Source organism: Neovison vison, chromosome 12 (genome assembly GCF_020171115.1).
Source record: "Neovison vison isolate M4711 chromosome 12, ASM_NN_V1, whole genome shotgun sequence".
In the NCBI taxonomy this organism is placed as follows: Eukaryota; Metazoa; Chordata; class Mammalia; order Carnivora; family Mustelidae; genus Neogale; species Neogale vison.
Genome location: NC_058102.1, coordinates 42208050 through 42223789, shown reverse-complemented (window position 1 = coordinate 42223789; position 15740 = coordinate 42208050). Strand labels below are relative to the sequence as shown.

General features: G+C 34.9%; 1 protein-coding gene across 10 annotated transcripts in view; it reads right to left on the bottom strand.

Annotated features, from left to right (window-relative positions):
- The window catches only part of OSBPL8 (oxysterol binding protein like 8), a 155680-nt gene that overhangs the window by 35180 nt on the left and 104760 nt on the right, over nucleotides 1–15740 (bottom strand). For all 10 annotated transcript variants that reach the window (XM_044228464.1, XM_044228465.1, XM_044228470.1 and 7 more), the window contains 5 exons: nucleotides 13478–13548; nucleotides 6600–6677; nucleotides 4653–4754; nucleotides 2203–2406; nucleotides 266–350 (listed from right to left, as the gene is read on the bottom strand). In XM_044228464.1, the coding sequence (XP_044084399.1) occupies nucleotides 266–350; nucleotides 2203–2406; nucleotides 4653–4754; nucleotides 6600–6677; nucleotides 13478–13548 (540 nt within the window). The remainder of the gene's footprint in view (nucleotides 1–265; nucleotides 351–2202; nucleotides 2407–4652; nucleotides 4755–6599; nucleotides 6678–13477; nucleotides 13549–15740) is intronic.

Sequence of the window (15740 nt, the reverse complement as noted above, 5' to 3'; positions counted from 1 at the left end):
AGGTGTTAATACATCAATGGAGGATGAAGAAGATAACTTCAGGTTGCCCATTTGTCACTTGATTTTACAATGCTTCCTTCCTATCAGATTTCTGTTTGCCTACAAGGTTAATGATATTTTAGTGTCATAAGCAATTTATGACTATAATACCTCTGCTGAAATACCATACTAAAGCGATTAACCCCAAAGGAAAATACACAGTGGCATATAAAATAAACCCTTAAAAATCAGGACCCAAATCAAATCCATCAAAATCTGTATTTACCATCTGACTCTGAAGTAGCTCGGATGATCAGGTAACTGCTAGGTAAGGGCTGAGTTATAGATCCAACTGCTTCACCTTTTGGACCCTTAAAACAAAATAAAATAAACAGTATACAGTAGGTATTATGAAATCTCAACTTGATATTATCCATTATTACCTGTAACAATCTAAGATAGGTATGGGTTATAACCTAAAAGCAAACAAGCTTAATCCCATGCTTAAGAAAGCAGATGGTAAGTATTAAGAAAAGTTCTCCTCTTTCAACAAATATTCCTCCTTACCAGAAAACTGAATAACTTATAGCTAACTTACTCATGTAGTAAAGAGAAACCTGCAATTTATTATACTAGACCAAACTTCAATATAAAAGAGAAATTTCCATCCCACAGATACTAAGATAAATAATATTAAATTTCTAGAGACCTAAAAAAAAGCTGGAAATATAATTTATAAGAAAAAAAAAGAATTTTGACTAGATCTAGGGAAAAAATCTCCATTTCACAACGACTTATAAAATTGTTATAAAATAACAATGAAAAAAGCTAATTTTATTTTTCCAGAAAGAAATGAATTTTGTTATTGCTTTTTTTTGGCCAGGGTTATTTGTTTTAGGAGTATACAGCACCAAGAACTCTATAGTAATTAGTATCACTAAGGCTAACCTCAGGTGAACCCAGTTCTTCCCTGGAAAGAAAATCTGAGGATAGAATAGTATAATTTTGACACACAAACCATAATTTTAAGCTGTAAGATAAAAGAATAAAATGAATTTGAGAAGCATAAACATAAAGAAGATATAGATTCAAAATGAAAAAAAAAACAAAAAAGAAAAAGTCAATATAATTTTAATAAGTCCTATAATACCACTTGGTTATTTTCAAATAGCTTTATATTTTATAGGCCAGCTCCTAGAACCAGCAGAGAGTAGGATCCAGTCACACTGCTTGGGTTTTGAGCTTGGTTCCATGCTAGAAAAATTACTTAAGTAACCTATTTAGGCCTCAATCTCTTTACATGGGTAACAGAGAAAATTACAACCTGCTTAGGTATAAGAATTTTTAAGAGTCCACAAAAGTGCTCAAGAGTTCCTTATACAAAGTAAGAACTGATAAATATTACTTTTACCTTATCATAGGATACTGACTTTAAAGCTGTTTAAACCATGTCCTAACCATATTTTGCTTGTGGAAATGTTCTGATGATCATCTAATGGGCTAATTTCCCTCCCTCCCAACAATAGTGAGAATTCAATAAATTTGACATTAAAAATATTTTTTAATAATTTAAAAATTCATTATAACTCTTACAATCCCTAAGAGTAGTAGTGAAGAATAAATACTGTGCATAAAAGGTTTTGAAAGTTATTTTTTTTTTCACTTGAGAATGACATGATACATAATTAACAGATATTCTTTGGGTTAAATTCTTTCCCTGTGGGAAATGCCTAATCCCGGAGTGGAACTAACTCTCTAATCCTAAATTTAGTCCTGCTATGACTATAGGCTACTGAAATAAAGGTTAAAAGTCCAGATATTTTATAGGTGTATATATATATTGCCTAATTAAGCAAAGCCAAGAAATATTTAAAAGCCGAAGTTACTTTTGTTTAACCCTAAGTCTCAATTAGGTGGCTTCCCCCAAACCCTTTATTTATGTAAAATTGACCTTTTTAGAAACTAAAACGGTTGCTTTGTCAAAATTTGAGCTAAATCCATTTATTTTATTAGCATGTAGTGCATTTTTAAGTTAGATCTTAAAGGAAAACAAAGGCTTTTGGTGTACACAGTTCACCCGTGGGTAGAGATAAAAAGAGGAATAATGCACTTAAAAACAAGCAAATTTAGATGTCCTGGCAGAGGTCAGACTGATTTATCTCCATTTTGAAACTTACAGGTTATCATCTTTACCTTTCACCTAGGTAACAAACGCTTACTTACCTTCACTGCCCAAATAGACTGCTCCAAAGGATGAAAAAGTTTGAAACAAAAGCCATCCTTTTTTGATGGACGTTCAATGATTTCACAGGCATTCAGAAGGACTGTTCCTACCCACTGACCATTTTTCTGGGTTTTATAAATCAGTAGCACACCAGGTTTCAAAACACACCACAACTTGGTCCAGCTCTTTAGAGTACCACGAATCTACAGAAAGATAAGTTTATTTAGGAAATAAAGCTCTTTTTCTTTTTGCTCTGCAATGTAAAAACTCAGTAATAGCAAATAGGATGTTTTAATCTAAAATTTCCACAAAATATACACTTTAGACTCAGTAGATTTTTTTAAAGCTACTAGATGGTAAGCTACTACCTGCACACAAAGGTAAAAATAGCATGGCTCCTGCCTCTGAGTAACTAAAAGTCTAGCCAGAGACTAGTTAACAGTTTCAAAATAATGCCAAGTAGAATGGTTTTCCTAACCCTCTGGGCCAGCTCAGGAGCCATTAAAACATACTTTCCTAGTACCGAGATTCTCCTCTTATTAGCAGCTATTGTAATTTTATCTGTGAGAGTATAAGAAAATTTCACCTTTTTAAAAAAGATTTTTATTTATTTGTTAGAGAGAGAGAGAGAGAGAAAGAGTGTGTGCGCCTGTGCAAACAAGCAGGGGGAGCAGCAAGCAGAGCGTGAAGCAGGCTCCCAGCTTAGCAGGGAGCCCGAGGTGGGACTTGACCCCAGGACTATGGGATCATGACCTGAGCCCAAGGCAGCCACTTAACTGACTGAGCCACCCAGGCATCCCAAGATTATTCCACCTTTTAAGATCCCCCCCATCCAACACATACACTATATCAACAGTGCTGAAATCACTGCTAGCACAAACACCAGGCATTTATTCCCTAAATATTCAGAGTGGTAGGAAGAGGGAAGAACTCTCTTGCAACCCCTAAAATTACCTTCTCTAAATTACTTTGTTCTTAGTAATACTTAAAGTGGGCCATTTAAGTTCTTGGGGGAATTTAAAAATACAGTTACCTGAACCTCTCTCTCTAGTGTCAAAATGTTCCCCAACCCAGGGTTTAATGTTATGTCAATAACAGGTCTATAACTGTTTCTCCTATCAATTTCTATTTCTGTCATCCATTAAAATGTTTCTATGCAAGTCACTGAATTCACAATACTGAAAAGAATGCTAATATATTTAGTATAAAAACTAGTAATTATCCTCATTTTTATTTACTGTAAAACATCTGCTCTCTCAACACACTGTTATGAATTATGAAATAAATATAGGACTCCCTAACCCTGAAATAGGCATACCACAGTAATTGTAAAGAAGAAAAATTAGTAAGGGGGAGTTTTGAGCCAGGAATGAAGAAAAAAGAGAGTATCTTTGAGAAAAGTATGTGCTTATGTAAAAGAAATGAAAAGACAAGAAAAGCAAAACAGTTATCCTAAGATAACATTCTGGATCTGGGACATGTGACAATAGAACATGGATGGCAAATATAAAAATGAAGGTATGATTTAGAAAGTCAGGCAGGGGATGTGTTGGAGACTTCTAGGGGATTAGCTGTAGGAATCCAATGTCAGAAGACAAGAGAAAGAAGTTTAGCTCTGAAAACACAAGTGAGACATGGAGCCTAAAGACTTCTAAGTAGAGTCAAAGTAAGTCAGAATGTGTTTTCAGCACAACACTGAAGAAAACTCTAGTTCTACCTGAACTAACAAGAAAACTATCATTAGGTTCCCGTTTTAATCAGAGAAATTCCACAAAAGATCTAACAATTTTATGTTGAGGTTCAACCAACTCTTTGGGAGAGTGGAAAACTTTAAGGGCTGGGGTGATTTTTAGATTAAGGTCAGGTACTAAATTTCCTAGGAGTCAGAGTCTGAACAAGATAATTCTTAAACTCAGAATTAGTCTGAAAGATTCCAACTGAATATTCTTCAGGTAAGAATGAGAAGGAGGATAGTGGGGATGATAAAAAAGGAAATAAAAGTAAGTGGAAATAACCAGAGGCCAAAATAAGGATGGAAACATCAATATGCATGTTTTTCTAAAAATTAATCCTTTCCGAATGATAACTTTTACATTAACTTTATTTCATATCTTCTCAATAATGCATATACCAAGTCTACAATAATACTAAATGACAGTCTGAACAGCAAAATATTTCTTTAGACTGTATAATATCACACAAACTAAAAAACCATTTAAAAAGAACTGCTATCTATATTTATGTTATTTCAAGAAAGACAACGTTAAGTTTCCTTCTCCCCATTAAGACTGGAACATAGAACCTCTGGGATACAATTAATAGGTTGCCAGTGATAAACAATCATCCCAGGAGTTGTTTTTGCCTTGAAGACTTTAGGTGCACTCTGGGCTTTCCTGTTCCAGTAGGTAAACACCCAGCAATTTGAATTCAAGCTTCAAGGCAAACTGACCTTCAACCAATCAGCCATAACAATAACAGAAGGATCTGTGATTGTACTGAGTAACTCCTTTGTGGCTCTTTTCTTTTCTTCTCGGTAATTTTTCTTTTGCACCTATTTTACACAAATAATAGAAAAATTAAAAATTCATTAGAAATGGGCAATTTCTTTCCAAAATTTTTAGGTCTATAACATGTAGACTGTAAGATTCTAAACCTGTTTTAGAATTCTAGCTTCTTAGGATAAAAAAAAACACTTTTTAAGAGCTGGTAGGAATTTTAAGAGCTGGTAGGAATTTTTAGAGGTTAGAATCTAGTTTTTCTGATCACTAGTTCTCTGTTATCTTTTTGAAGAATTTTATCTTTTTTAAATTACACAATACTACATGTATCCACTCTCATGGTAAGAATTTGAAACAACACAAATAAAGCTAAAAGCTGTCTTTACTATACCCTATCCTATTCCAAGACCCAGAATTGACCACTATTAACAGTTCTGGAAAACACTATCTTTTCAGGTTTTTTCTATGTATATAATCTAAAGAAATACACAGCTTTCGTGGCTTTGTTTTTTTAAACATTTTTTTTTTTAAAGTTCTCTTATTCAATATTTTTTGGAGCATCTCCATGCCTACCTCATTCATTTAATTGCCACATAAGCTTCGTAGTATGAAAAAAAACAGTAAGAGCTAATGTTTACTGGACACATTCTGCATACCCGTTACTGTTCTAAGCACTTCACAAGTACCATCTCATTTAATCTTCACAATAACCCCAGAAACTAAGAAAATTATTATCCTTATTTTACAGATGAGAAAACTGCGGCACAAACAGTAATTTGCCCAGGATCACACAGCTAGTAAGTCATGGAGGCACGATTCATTAAAGGCAGACTGGCTTTAAAGGACATGCTCTTAACCATCATGCTAACTGCTTCTATAATTTTTCTTAAAGTTCTCTTACTGATGGAAATCCACTCTGTTATCAGTTTTTTCATATTACAAACAATGCTGCATTTGTTTTCAACTGGCAATTTTGTTTTCCTGATATGAAGATACGAGATATAAATAATTAAGAAATCATAAAATGATATTAATTCATTCAAAATATCAAAATACCTTCATAAATTACCTCTCAGATAATCTGGGAAGGCTGCAATGGATTAATACAGTCTTATTACTACTTTGTTATTATATGGATGGGAGAAGAGTGGTGATAAACTATCAGTGATAATTTCTTTTAGCTATAAAACATTCCTATGTTGCATTTAATGACTATATACATCTAAAAAATTTTAAATAATTCTACAGCCAAAAAACTTCTAACTTTTAGTCTTTATTAATATGCATAACTGAATAATAGTTGATTTAATATGGGATTGTAAACACAAATGCATCCAGGATCAGATATAAGAAAAAAAGGGGTAAAACAGACCGTGCAGGGATCAGAGTCAAATAGAAAGCATGTATTTCTGAAGATCCAGGATCTGTGGCCATTCTGGAAGGCAAGCCCAAGGCCGTATTTCTTAAAGAGAGGTTGGAAAGCTGAACTTGTATTTGTAACCTCAAATTTTTAGAACATTGTATAGATTAAAATATATCTACCCGTGGGTCAAATTCAGCCCATAACCCTGCAGTTAGTAAACCTGAATTTCAAAAAGCACTAGAGCTTCCTATTATACATTCTACAACACAGTGATGTGCCTAACTAGGTGTAACTGTGCAGAGCTATCCAGTCCTCAGCCAAAGGCATGGCCAGTTGAGGCCCGAGGCAGCACTGGACAGTCATCAAGTAGCCTCCTCTGTTGACTCCAGTGTGCCATACAAATATTAACATTCTTTACGTGTGCCTGTCTGGATACTATCTTTCTTTCCTTAGGAGACACATATTTATCTTGTTAACCCATTTTCAAAAGCACATGCAAAGCATAATGTTATTTATGAAATAACTGGAAACAAACCTTGAGGGATTCTTTTTTTGTGAGCTTGCTTGAAGCAGAACTATCCTTCTCTGAGCCATTATAAAGTTTAGATTCAGACTGAAATCACATAGAAATAAACAAAAAAAAATCATAATCAAACCTTCACTTATTTTATACATACAGAATATAAAAAGTAATGTTAAAGCTATGTTTGTGAATTCTTCCCATTTATTGCTGTGATTTAGGCTAAAATAAATTTTCAAATGTCAATTTTCTCTATATAGATAGATAGCTTCAGTTTAAAAGTAATCCATGTTAAATCCACAAAAGCACAAAATAAACACTAATCAGGAATGCCTGGTTGGCTCAGTCAGAAAAGGATGCAATTCTTGATTTTGGGGCTGTGACTGCAAGATCCAACTCATGTTGGATGGAGAGATTACTTAAATAAATAAATAAATAAATAAAAACTTAAAAAAAAAAAAAAAAAAAAACCAACAAACCCTAATCAATAAATTAATCTACATGTGAGGTTAAATAAGACCATTTGTAATTTTTGCATTTCATTTTCCAGAATATTTCTAAGACACATATGCAATTATTTATTCTTAGAACAAAAGTATCCAAAGTAACGTAATTTCTTAATAGTTAAAATATTCGAAATAAACCAAACCACGTACATTCTAGCAAGTTACTGCATACATTGCCCTACTGCTACTCATATATCATCAGAAATTAGTATTTAAACACCATCTAATTTGTAAATTTGTAGTGTTTAAAAACCAGTATTCCTAGCATCTACTTCTTCCTGCCTATCCAGTGTCCCTAATTATTGTCTTAAACTTGTTTTCCGACTTTGCTTATACTTATTTTTTATTTGATCCTCATAAGAACTTTGACAAATAGAGGCGCCTGGATGGCTCAGTCAATTAAGCAGCTGACTCTTGATTTTGGCTCAGGTTATAATCTCAGGGTGTGAGATGATCGAGACCCACATTGGGGTCTGCACTTAATGGAGTTCACTCCTCTCTCTCCGCCCCTCCCCATAGGTGCACTATTACTCTCTCTCCCTCTATAAGATTAAGAAATCAGTCTTGAATAGGCATAACACGTGATTTTATCTCCATTTTACAAATTGTGAAAGGGAGGTTCTGGAGGTGATTTTCTAAACTAACAATAATGTTACAGGGACCAGAATGTAGGTCTCCTAATACAGCACTCTTTTGAAGAGACTACATTCTCTCACCAAAGTAAAAGAGCATAAATGTGAAAGTTGCTTTTGTAAATCTTGGACAATAAAATTAAACATGTTTAGTGTCATGTGTCCTATGATTTTCATTTTTATCTACTGTTTTATCTATTATTAGACACAGAGAAGGTATTTAAAGTTCTTAGCATGACTCTTGGGGCCAAAAAAGTACATGGGGCTTGATCCAAATGGTGGCTTTCAAATGCTGAATGGTTATACCTGCAAAGCACTAGGTGTGATTATATATAACAAAATGCTGGGTATAAATTCCCTCACTCAATTTTAAGAGCCATGAAGGCAGGGACCATACTTATTCACCAATGGTACCTAGCTATCACCTGGGGAAAAGGGCGGGCTCACTAAATATCTGATGAATTAATAAAATAAAAACTAAACTAGCATTTGGAACTCATTTTTTTTTTTTTACCTTTCTGAAAAAACACCTCTGTTACTCGATACAAAATACGGGTTATTGGGGCATCTGGGTGGCTCAGTTGGTTAAGTGTCAGCCTTTGGCTCAGGTCATGATCCCCGGGTCACGGAGTTGAGCCCTACATCCGACTCCTTGCTCAGCAGGAAGCCTGCTTCTCCCAATGCCTGCTCTGCCTGATGCTCCCCTTGCTTGTGCTTGCTTTCTCACTCTCTCTCTCTGACAAATAAATAAATAAAATCTTTAAAAACAAAACCAAAAACTGATACAAGGAAGTTGAGAGGCAACGTGGGGTGTCTGGGGGGTAGGAAAGGAATAAATGGAACAAGGTGGGATCGGGAGGGACACAAACCATAAGAGACTCTTAATCTCACAAAACAAGCTGAGGGTTGGGGGGAGGTAGGGAGAGGATGGTTGGGTTATGGATATTGAGGAAGGTTATGTGCTATGGTGAGTGCTGTGAACTGTAAACCTGGCGATTCACAGACCTGTATCCCTGGGGCTAATAATACATTATATGTTAATAAAAAAAATTTTTTAGAGAGCAAATAAGGAAATATTGAAAAAAATAAAAATGTTACTTAATTTTAAAAAAATACGGGTTATTATGGTGATGACAATAACTGGCTGCACTAGATAGAAGGGAACTGCAAACTATGCTTAATGCAGAAGGTGGGGATCAACCCAATTAAATTTTTGTTGAAGTCACTCCCTTGAGAACTGAACTTGAAACATCATACTACTTACTCTCATGGCAATGGCACTGATTGTGATACCAAAACAAATTTATAAAGCTGCTCAATCCCAAACGGTCTCTGTCTTCTCCTTGCCCCCAAGAACCTAAAGATAGCATAGCTATCATCAGAACAGGATGATTTCTATTTCTCACAACTTAATAGGAAAATGTCTATTATAATGTACTTCTTAGACACTAGTAACTGAAGAATAAACACTAATGGAAAGTAATGGGTGCTTATTCGTTACCAAGAACTTTTCTAAACACTTCATGCGCACTACCTCATTGCATTACATCATATAACCTTAAAGCAATCCTATGAGATAGTAACAGTATCTCCCTTTTGCTAATAAGAAAACCAAGACTAACCAATAAGAAATAACTTCCCAAAGTCACAGAGCCAGTAAGTAGATGAACTGGGATTTGTACCCTGGTCTACCTAATTCTCATGCTCTTAGCCATTTCACTGTAATGATTTCTCACCTTTTAAAACTATTCACACAGAATTTTAGCCAGACTCAAATTTAAGATTTATCTTCATGAATAACGGGAAATGCTTCCCTCACATGACATAATCTGGCTTGGTGATTTCTAAAAGATTCTAGTATATAAAGCACCAGCAGGCCAGAAGGGGGGTCCATGTGAGCTTGGTATATTTTAGAGAACACATATTTCAAGGAATCCTTGCCATTCTGTATAGGCAGTTCTAGGGAAACAACAACAACAGCAACAACAATTAAAAACCCCACTGACCAAGTTTTACAAGTTTTTTAAATATACTATATCTAAATTTTCTGGATCAACAGGTTTCCTTTTAAATAGCAAAACTCAAACTATTTTTGTTGGAAATATTTTATAAAACTAATTTGTCCTTCTTTTAAAATCTTAATTGGGGGCGCCTGGGTGGCTCAGTGGGTTAAGCCTCTGCCTTCGGCTCAGGTCATGATCCCAGGATCCTGGGATTGAGCCCCGCACTGGGCTCTCTGCTCAGCACGGAGCCTGCTTCCCTTCCTCTCTCTCTCTCTCTGCCTGCCTCTCTGCCTACCTGTGATCTGTGTCTGTCAAATAAATAAATGAAATCTTTAAAGAAAAAATAACCTTGGGGTGCCTGGGTGGCTTAGTGAATTAAAGCCTTTACCTTTGGCTCCGGTCATGATCCCAGGGTCCTGGGACTGAGCCCTGCATGGGGCTCCCCACTTAGGAGGGAGCCTGCTTCCCGCCTGCCACCCCTCTGCCTGTCGCCTGCCTCTCTGCCTACTTGTGATCTCTGTCAAATAAATAAATAAAATCTTAAAAAAAAAAGAAACAATAAATAAAAATAAAACAACCCAAACTAAAATTATTTTTAAAATCTTTAAAAAAAATTAATAAAATAAAAAAATAAAAAACCCAAACCCAAACCCAAACCAAACCAAACCCTTAACTGAACACTATCTTAATGATGACCACAGGGTTTAATGTACAGTATCATTTGTTTCTTCATTAAATGGCCTTAGAATGCTCAGTATGTTATAGTTTCTTTTCCCTTCTTTCTTTTCATCCCCTCCGCGCTTGTAACTATTGTCCTCTTAAGGGCTGTGTGACTTTAGGTTATTCAATCTCCTTCAGTCTTAGTTACCTTGTTTGTAAAATAAGAATATTCCTATTGTAGGGTTGCTTTGAGGGTTAAATGAGGTAGTGTGCATGATATGTTTAACATACTACTTGGTATATATTGTGTTTCAGGTTTGTGACTATAGAGGGAAAGTGCTGTCAAAAATCTGACTTTTAAATAAATGGAACATTAACATATAAGAATACTTTCCTCTTGCTTTGAAAACTTAAAATACTACAGATATAAGGGATAATAATAATGTTAATATGACTAGTTCAGATATCCTGATTTGGAGGGTTTCTTAAATATCCAGGTAAATATATATTTTTATAGCAAGTAATAGACATTTAGCATCCCTATAGATAAGCAGATGTATGTATGACTGGAGAATCAAGTCAATAAATAGATCTGGGCTCAAAAACCACTATCCTTGTAAGAGGGTTACTTTTATCCCACTAAATACATCACCCAGGCTGGTAATTCCTTTTGTTGAGATGGACTACGAAAAATTCATTTAAAAATGCTAACAGCAAGATGGGATGGATTTTATTTTATTTTTTTTTAAAGATTTTATTTATTTGTCAGAGAGAGAGAGCGAGCGAGAACAAGCAGACAGAATGGCAGGCAGAGACAGAGGGAGAGGCAGGCTCCCTGCCGAGCAAGGAGCCAGATGTGGGACTCGATCCCCGGACTCTGGGATCATGACCTGAGCCGAAGGCAGCTGCTGAACCAACTGAGCCACCCAGGCGTCCTGGGACGGATTTGATTAACTGACTTTTTCAATTCAATCACTTAAAAGATGCATGAGAAATAGAAACTGCCTTTATTTTTTAAAAATGGGGGGGGGGTTAAAAAAAGTGTATTCATATATTTTAAGAAATAACCCCAAATCCTATGACCAAAATGGCAGTACTAATACTTTTTGCATCAAATTCAGAAAAATATAAGGTTAAATTATGATGGTCTCAGTTGTGCACACTGATTATAGAAGGAGTAACAAAACTCTGTTCCCTGAAGTTACTTAAGTACAGTTAACATGATCAGAATTTCATGAGAATGTGGCTTAATGATAAATGTGTAAATTTTAGGATTGTCATGAAAAACAAGAGTGGGTTTTGTGTTAGAATATTTAAGGACAAACAGGGCTGCATCTCTTCAGCTCACAGAATAAACAAGGATTAAATCTAAGTTAAGGCAGAATCGATAGGTTTCAACTATTGGAAAATATCAGGATTTAAGTACAATTTTACTTACACTAGTTACCATGTTAAGAATCCCACTCATTTACTATAATCCCCCCCTTTTAAATAAACTCTGTGTTCAATGTGGGGCCTGAACTCAGGATCCAGATCAAGAGTCACATGCTACAACAACTGAGCCAACCAGGTGTCCCCCACTGTAATTCTTATTCAAAGAAAGAAGATGAATTCTCAAATACCTACTATTAACCAGGTACTCTGTCAGGCAGTTGCAGCATCATAATCTGGGACAAGGACCTTATCTCCTTTGTACAGATAAGAAAACTGAAGCCATTTTGAATCCCAGCTTTACTACTCTAACCCTTATTTAATTTCTCTAAGCTTCAGTTTGTTCACTTAGAAAATGGGGCCAATAATACCTACTCTCTTCTAATACTGTTAGGAGTTAAGGGGACACATAGTAGCTCTTAAAATAAAATAGCTATTAAAATCACTGTAATTAGTATACAAGAAGTCACAGGTAAAGTATACGAATCAAGATTCAAACTTGCTTTTTTGACTTTAAAGCAGTGCTGTCCAGCAGAGCTTTCTGAAAGACAGAAATGCCATATGTGGTGGCTACTGATCCCTTGAGATGTGGCTAGTGTAAATGAGGAACTAAAGTTCTAATTTCATTTGATTTTTGTTAATTTAAAGAGTCAAATATGATTGGCATTATTAGAAGTACAGTTCTAAAGCCTTATTTTTTTCCTTTCTCCACCCTGCTTCGTTAAGGTATGTAAATTTTCTTTTTGGGGGGCTCCCTGCCCTCCCTCTTCCCCTCCCACCAATTTAGGGACTACATATAGGTGGCTCTGATATGTAAGTGTGGGGTTTAAGTATTTAGACTTCTGAGCAGGAATACTGTTCTACCATATATTCACCAACTCTGGTATTAACTGCTTGAAAATAGGTTTTAAAAATTCTATAAATTTCATTATATGTCTAGCTACTGAAGACTCCAGATAAATTATTTTCTCTTTAATTACACATCCCATAAAATGATCAAGGAATTTCATATATATATATATATATACACACACACACATATATATGTATCTATATATGAAGTACTATATATATGCGTATATATATATATATTTATATATATATGAAGTACTATGAAAACTTCTAAGTACTTTTACACATATGATAGATATTTAAGTAATGAATACTTGAAAAGTCTGGATAAAATTTGGGTAAAATTATACATTAAAAAAAAGTCATGGACCCTTCTCAACCACTGCCATGAATGGAAACCAAAATGTAGGGTTTTTTCATGTTCTGTTTGTCACACATATGCCCACTTCTATTTTGCTAAGAAAGAGGTGTTTAATAGTAGCTCTCAGTAGCTAAGAACAGCAGAGAATTTACTAGCTTAATAAATAGAATTTTCTGACAGTCACTGAACTTTGATTCCACAACCAAAAACTTCTTGCAGTATAAATCTGGAGAGAACACACTGGTTACCAATAGGCTGTATTTCCAAGTAACCAAGAGGACCAACATCAACCCCAGTGGAACTTTCCTTTCTTCATATACACTGCATGATTTATATATACCAACATAAAAACATACCCTAAAAATCTGATAGAATTTTATTGTTAGTTCTTCTTCTTAAATATTAGAAAAATGTCATAATCATATATTTGGGAATAACACATTCTTACCTTGCTCTTTGACATAGAAAGTGAAGATTCATCTTTATTTTGAGAAATGTCTTCCTTTCCTCTTTCAAAACCTTTAAAAAACATTGTTATTATTTTAGTATTATTATATAGCTTTCAGGCATTAAGAAGCAAATGCATATAAGTCATCCAATTTCAAATATACATTGTATTTGATATATATTGGTACAAAAAGCCTAGACTAATTACAGTTTGAAATACTTTTAGGGGATCATATGTAGTATAATAACTCTTCAGAATAAAGCAAGGCTTGTTAATTATTAACTAATAATTATTATCTGATAACTGATATTAATTAATTAATTATTAACTGAACCCATCAACATGAAGCTAAATACCTCTTTTCTGTGCTCCTAGAGCACTCTGCATGAACACAGCCCTCATGGAGCTTTTATTCTAGTGAACTTTTTTTTTTTTTTAAGATAGATTTATTTATTTATTTTGAGAGCGAGAGAGAGAGAGAGAGAGAGAGAGACAGAGAGAAAGAGAAGCAGACTCCCCAACTGACTGCAGAGCCCAACGTGGAAGGGGCTCGATCTCAGGACCCTGATATCAAGACCTGAGCTGAAACCAAGTCGGTTGGTTGCTCAACTGACTGAGCCACCCATGCTACCCTCTAGTGAACTCTTTTCTAATGAACAATCCTAACTGAAAGAGCCAACCCAGCATCTTTTAACACCTCTTGCCAAACTGGAAACAATTCTACAACTTGTGATAAAAGACTAAAAAAAAAAAAAAAGACTAGAGGAAAAAACCTAGATTGAGGGACAGACTAAAAAAAACCTAACAATGTGTTTATTGTGAGAATTAAATGAGGATCCATTAGAGAGCATTTAGCATACTATTTTCCACACAGTATACGTTCAATTCATGTTGACTCTTAAGATGATCACTGGTACTGACTACTATATACAAATTCTAAAAGGATGAATCTAAAATACATAAATGCACAAGGATGAACATGCAGGGATCCCTGCAATTATGTAACATATTAACATAACAGTATGCCAAAAGCAATGAGCAGATTAATGTTATTAACAGTACAATGAGAGAAATGTTAACACTGAAATTTGTGTGGCAGGTATAAAAGGAGCAGTATTCAATTTAAAGATGTTCCTTCTACTTTTATTTATTTATTTGTTTAAAAGATTTTACTTATTTGACAGAGATCACAAGTAGGTAGAGAGGCAGGCAGAGAGAGAGGAGGAAGCAGGCTCCCTGCTGAGCAGAGAGCCCGATGTGGGGCTCGATCCCAGAACCCTGAGATCATGACCTGAGCCAAAGGCAGACGCTTACCCCACTGAGCCACCCAGGTGCCCCTGGGTTCCTTCTACTTTTAAAGGCAAGTATTATTAACTCTTCCCTATAATAATTTGTTCTAAGTCCAACAAAAGCCTATATTAAAAATACATACATCATTATTCATAAAGTAGCACTTAAAAAAAATCATCAGTAGCACCAGCCTGAAGCATTTAAAAAATCATTTCTAATATATTAATTATACCTTTTTTCTCTATTTTGCTTATATTAGCTAAAAACAAATCCATTCCAATTTCCTAATCCAGAGATATTATTGAATTGGTTTCTGTAATACAAAGAAGGAAGTATTTTCCCCTACTCCCCAACTGCAGTAAGGACAATCACTTAATCCCAATACTAGGGGGAAATTAAGCTATTCCATAAATGCAACATGAAATTTTAAATAACTTATCAAAATTTTAGACTTTAGTATAAAGCAAACCAAAGTTACCTAATTCAGTTGAAAAATTCTAAAATATTTATTCAAAGTAGTAATATTTTATAATAAGTAATTCTTTCTTTTTTCAGATTTGTTTATTGGAGAGAGAGCAAGTGTGAGCATGGGGGGCGGGGGGCAGAGGGAGAGGGCAAGAGAATCTTTTTTTTTTTAAGATTTTATGTATTTACTTGACAGAGAGAGAGAGCTAGCACAAGCAGGAGGAGTGGCATAGGGAGAAGGAGAAGCAGGCTCCCCACAGAGCAGGTAGCCCGATGCAGAGCTCAATCCCAGAACCCTGGGATCATAACCTGAGCCAAAGGCAGATGTGTGACCAACTGAGCCAGCCACCCATTCTTAATATTAATAAATTATTATTTTCTATCATGTGTGGGAGATAAAAATTACTTTAAAATTACTTTTTTAAAAAAGTGGTATTTATAGACAAAATTCTGAAGCCTGTAACACATTATTGACCATTATTAATAATGCAGAGCAGTTTCAGATCGT